This window comes from Myripristis murdjan, chromosome 3 (genome assembly GCF_902150065.1).
Source record: "Myripristis murdjan chromosome 3, fMyrMur1.1, whole genome shotgun sequence".
NCBI classification, from domain to species: domain Eukaryota; kingdom Metazoa; phylum Chordata; class Actinopteri; order Holocentriformes; family Holocentridae; genus Myripristis; species Myripristis murdjan.
Genome location: NC_043982.1, coordinates 2469181 through 2474287, shown reverse-complemented (window position 1 = coordinate 2474287; position 5107 = coordinate 2469181). Strand labels below are relative to the sequence as shown.

General features: G+C 45.9%; 1 protein-coding gene across 1 annotated transcript in view; it reads left to right on the top strand.

The window, feature by feature from the left end:
• The first annotated feature begins 488 nt into the window (after window positions 1-488).
• The window catches only part of cemip (cell migration inducing hyaluronidase 1), a 174073-nt gene continuing 169454 nt past the window's right edge, over window positions 489-5107 (top strand). Inside the window, exon 1 of the mRNA XM_030048402.1 lies at window positions 489-601. Coding sequence (XP_029904262.1) covers window positions 593-601 — 9 coding nt within the window. The 5' untranslated portion in view covers window positions 489-592. The remainder of the gene's footprint in view (window positions 602-5107) is intronic.

Sequence of the window (5107 nt, the reverse complement as noted above, 5' to 3'; positions counted from 1 at the left end):
GTGTGCGCGCGCTATAAATATCACAAACATAGTTAGATCCTATACAAATGCCCTCCACAGCCTATTAAAGTTTTACAGCAACATAAAAGGAATGCTTGAGCAGATTAAAAATAGAAAGTCAGATAACGTCAGTATAAACACTGACTACAGCGACCATACATACCCCTACAGGTATGTATGGTAGGTATCATAGGAATATTATAGATGTACCATAATACCTTAAGAGCTCAAGAAAAGTCGTCTCTATATATGTATAAATGTATATTATTGAAAAGGTGGTTTGTCTTTAAGGGCATTATTACATAAAACACCGCACATTGTTTTGTCCATATATTAATATGTAGCACGGCAACATGACAGCGTTCCCAGGAGCAGATCAGGGCTCCCATATCGGAGCCAACCCCCCCACGGTGGGCGTGTTTTCCCCTCCAGCTGTAGTAAATAGAGGCGGCGCTGCGCCGTGCGCCACGGAGAGGAGATGGCCGCGTCTCTGCGCTCCAGCACCGGCTGACACATGAACGCCCGGTCCGCTCCATCACTGCTCTGCCCAGACCTGCACGTCTAAGAGGCTCCACGGCGAGACAAGGGTTATATGCTACAGGTCGGTAGGTCTCCGTGGACTCTCCAACACCTTTTTTTTTTTTTTTTGGTGGGGGGGTTGAGGTGTGTGTGCCGGGCGGGGGGGATTTTGAAGTGTGTTGAAGGTATATTGTGGGTGCATCCCCAGTATAGTGCGAGGTGTCTCTCCGCTGCCGTGCGTAATTTGGCCGCTGCGAGCCACAGGTGGGCTTGGGTAAAGATCGGTCATTGCGGTGCGTGCGTGGGAGCCGTGGGCTGGAGAGGCTGCAGTCCGTGCAGATCTTGTCACGGCGTGGGTGCGGTGGACAGTTGGACACTCTGTCTCTCTCTCACAGACACACATGCACCCACGGTGACCGCCACGGCGTTATGGCTGAAGGTAAGTAGACCACCGGTTAGTACGCGCTGATAGCAGCCGTCCGTCTCCAGCCCTCATCATTGCAACCCCCCCGACTTGGTTCCACATGCGTTTCTCGCTCGGCTGAAGTCCCACTGCGAGGTCGCGCCGTGCACATACATCCAGCTGGAAGTGAAATGCACAGATGAATGTGACTTGGAAAAGAAAGCCGGCTCTCATGGCTTGAGGCGCGCAGTCTCCACCGTGGCCAGTGCGATAGTGAGAGACGCAAAACACCCCATTGATCTGATACGGCTTATCGTCAGGGATGAAGTGGAGGGTCAAGTGGCCAAAAAGTCAAAAAGTGACAGACTGAGTGTGATCACATTGTCAAACTGACAAGACAAACGTCTCTGTTGGTAACAAACTGATGTAGACTAAGTTGAGAGATGATGCGGGTTATTAGCAGGGGAAAAAAAACATAAACGAAGGCGTTTGTGTGGCTGTTTCACCGGAGGTCATAGTTTAACAACCTGCCCACCTACCGCGCTTTTGTATTCCCCATCCCGCTGCCTCTCTGGGATTAAACTAGGCCACTGCAGATTCCCCCTCTCATCCAATATGCGGATAGCGCGCACTTGTGGAGCGCCAGATCCGCGCCACTTTGCGGCCACAGAGGAAACAAGTCAAGTGCACTCAGCTCCTCAGAGCTCCCGTCAGCAGGTTAGTGGACCGTTTTGTCGTTTTTCCCTTTCATGTCTGCAGGGCTGATGTTTACTGGCTGTGCATTCGCTAATACGTTTTTCTAAGAGTACAAAGGCTATTCATTTTACATGGCATATTAAGTGCGTATTAATTTTAATTGGATTCAGTCGCAGTTCACTTGAAGTGCATTGTGGTGCATTACAAGCATCCTCCAAGCCCAGCAGAGGCACCAACTCCTCTGACAATATAATCGTGAGACATGACATAAAAAAGTACATTCTACAGTTGCCCTGTAAAGTATTCAACCTCCACACTTCAGGTCAAGTGTTTTGCCTTAATTTGCAGTAGAGATGATCAATGTCTCAGCCATAAATGTCAGGTGATGCTTGGATGGCTGTACCCTCAGTTTGTTGTGTGGGAAAAATGCAAGAGGGCAAGTTGAATTTGGGGTTTGACTGATGAAATGCTGACGGTTTCTGGGATGAAGTGGGTTTGTGGAGCTCTCCATGTCTGACTGCTGCTTCTCTCTGGTGCCATATTGCCTTCTGATGATGATATGGAGGAAAATGAAGGGGGGAGGAAGATGGTAGAACTACAAAAAAGGAATATGAGAACTGTTGGGAAGTATGATGATGATGATGATGATGATGATGATGATGATGATGAAGATGGATATGAGAGGCAGCAGGAGCAGGCCAGGCGTTCCCTTTTAGACTTGCAATTAAGTTTATCCAAACAATCATGGCTAGAATGAGAGCTAAGAGGAGCATGAATATGGTGATGAAGATGATGATGATGATTACGAGAGAAGAGGGTGTTTAGAGAATCTGGGAATTCTCCAGTTGAGATTAAGAGAGAGAGAGAGCTACAGAGTGAGCCAGGAGCATCTCAGTGGAGCTGGCTTTGAGTGACAGCAGGAGATAGTGAGGGGTGGAGGGAGGGGTGTTACAAGAAGAAGGAAAGAGAAAAGACAGAGTAGAGAGAGAGAGAGAGAGAGTGAGAGAGTATCGTCTCCTGAGGTGTGAAGAGCGAGCGAGGAATATAAAAGGTGAGTTAGTAGCGTTGCCTTTCATCTGCAGCTCACTTGCAAATGTACAAGCTGTTGCGCTATCTGCTGTGTGCGAGTGTGAGAGAGGCTGAGAGAGAGACACAGAGAGCGAGAGAGAGAGAGAGAGAGAAAGAGAGAGAGATTCCTTTTCTTATTATAGGCTATTATAGGCTCATTGCTTATGAATCTGCAGCTGCTCTAATGTGTCTCAACTGCCTGGTCTGACATCAGCTGCTGCCATAGAGACTCAATCTAGGAAGGAGACCAGATAGTGTTTATTAATGCCATCCATTTGGAAATGTGACATTTTCATACAAGGACACACTGTCGTTCCCCACCCTGTCACTGTAATTGACAATAGTGACTCAACCTGCATCCAGTTCATGACAGCTTTTACAATTGCTGCTCCAAACAGTCAGCGGGTGACAGCTCTTTCCTGGGAAAAATCCTCTGCTGCACAGGAGGTGATGCTATTTCTGTTTCCAGTTTGTTAGGCTGGAGTGGTGCAGTGGTAGCTACTAGGACTGATTCTGATTCAGATTCAGACAACTTTATGTGTCCCTGCAAGGGCAATTTGTTGCAGCTTACATGACTGTAAAAAACGGGGGAAAAAAGGGGGAAAAAAAGTTGTTTTAGGAAGTTCAGTGACATATTTTCCAATACATTAAGTAATACAAATTTTACTACATAAGTGGACATTACATAAACTCAAGTGGCAGAACAGGAGAGTGATTTTGAGTAGTGATTGGTTTCTCTAGGGGGCACCGTGTACCATGTCTTCTCCAAAAAACAGACAAACAAAAGAGCGCCACCTACAGAAAGTCAACCTCCATCAACAGAAAACCCAAGTAAAAAAAAAAAAAAAAACGTTCGACTGATCTCTAGAAAGAGTGGTACAGAAACACAACAGTGATCCGTGCTTAGCAACAAAGATGAAGACAATACATATTCAAGAAAAATGACAGGATCTCATGAATTATCTCTTGGACACAATGGAGAAGCAAACGCAGCCGCATGATTAGTCTAATTAGCAGGAGCAACATAGAGCACAACCACTGATCTGTTCCCATGTTACTTCTTTATATGAACATCCATACTGCACAATTCATCACTCTTATAATTACCATGGGCTACCACAACGATGATGAATACATTAACTGTGACATAATAATGAATTATACTGTCAGTTAACAGTGTATTCTCTGAGTCATTTAGAAAGGCTTCATCACATCCCAGCATATCACTTAGCAGTGACTGAGAGGTGGCGAACACCTTAATAATAAATCAATTAGTGGTTAAGCAGTGCTAAATTAATGTTGCAGATATACATTAAGCTCACTGTTAAGTGTGCTCACTGTTAAAGGATTACCTTTCCACTGAAGGTAATCCCCTTCCAGTGTCAGGGAGACAGCCCAAGTCTTTGCAGCAAAAATGTCTACTTTACAGCCTCTGTTTTGAAACTCTGGGAGTGTTGCAGGAGTCTCCACGTACACACACACACACACACACACACACACACACAGAGTCAGAACTGGCAGAAAGCTGCCACCGTGGATGATTGGGCAGGCAGCCAAAGGCCACAGTTTACTTCAGGAAACCATCAGCTCTCTAGCTTCAATTGAAAGAGGAAAAATCCTCTCTCTCTCTCTCTCTCTCTCTCTCTCTCTCTCTCTCTCTCTTACTCTCTCTCTACCCCCCCAACCCGTTTAGTCAGGCCTGCTGGCTGCAAGCTGCATACTTTGCTTTCTCCTCTAGTCTGCTTTGGAAAATAATAGCTCCATATTCATAGGGGAGGTTGCCCAGACAGAAACGAGTGGTCTTTTCTGTTTTTACCTATCCATCATACCTCTAATGGGCTGTGAAAATCTTTTGGGCAGTATTTTTCTCCTGTCTGTACTTGCTCCCCCATAGCAGAGGCCAGCCCCTCCCTGATCCATGCTTTTAATTAATGAAGTAAAACAGTGATGATGGACTTGAGTGGATAACTAGGTGTAAACTGATTCCAGACATTGTCTTGGCGCGACAACAGAGGCTGTTTTTGCTTTGTGTGTGTGTGTGTGAGTCGGTGTTTTTATTCTTTCTTTTTTATTCTTCTGGCTGCTGATTTGACAGACAGACAGATGAATGCAGACAGATGTCCGCCTCTACCTGTCTGTCCATACGCGGCTGCTGTGCTCACTTAGGAGGCCTCGCAAAACAGCCACTTAGAAGTAGACAATAAAAAACACACGTGGCAGCCATGCTCCCCAGAATGTTTTGTTGGGATCCCAAGGGTCCAATTTAGATCAAAGTGCCGAGAAGAAGGATGTAGTGGAGGGTAAACCCACTGAAATACTGTTTACACACTTTTTATTTTCAGGAAAAGAGTTTACCCACCTTCTTAGGGAGGATTATAAATCTCTGTGACAGAAATACATAATGCGCGCCTTGTCAACAGC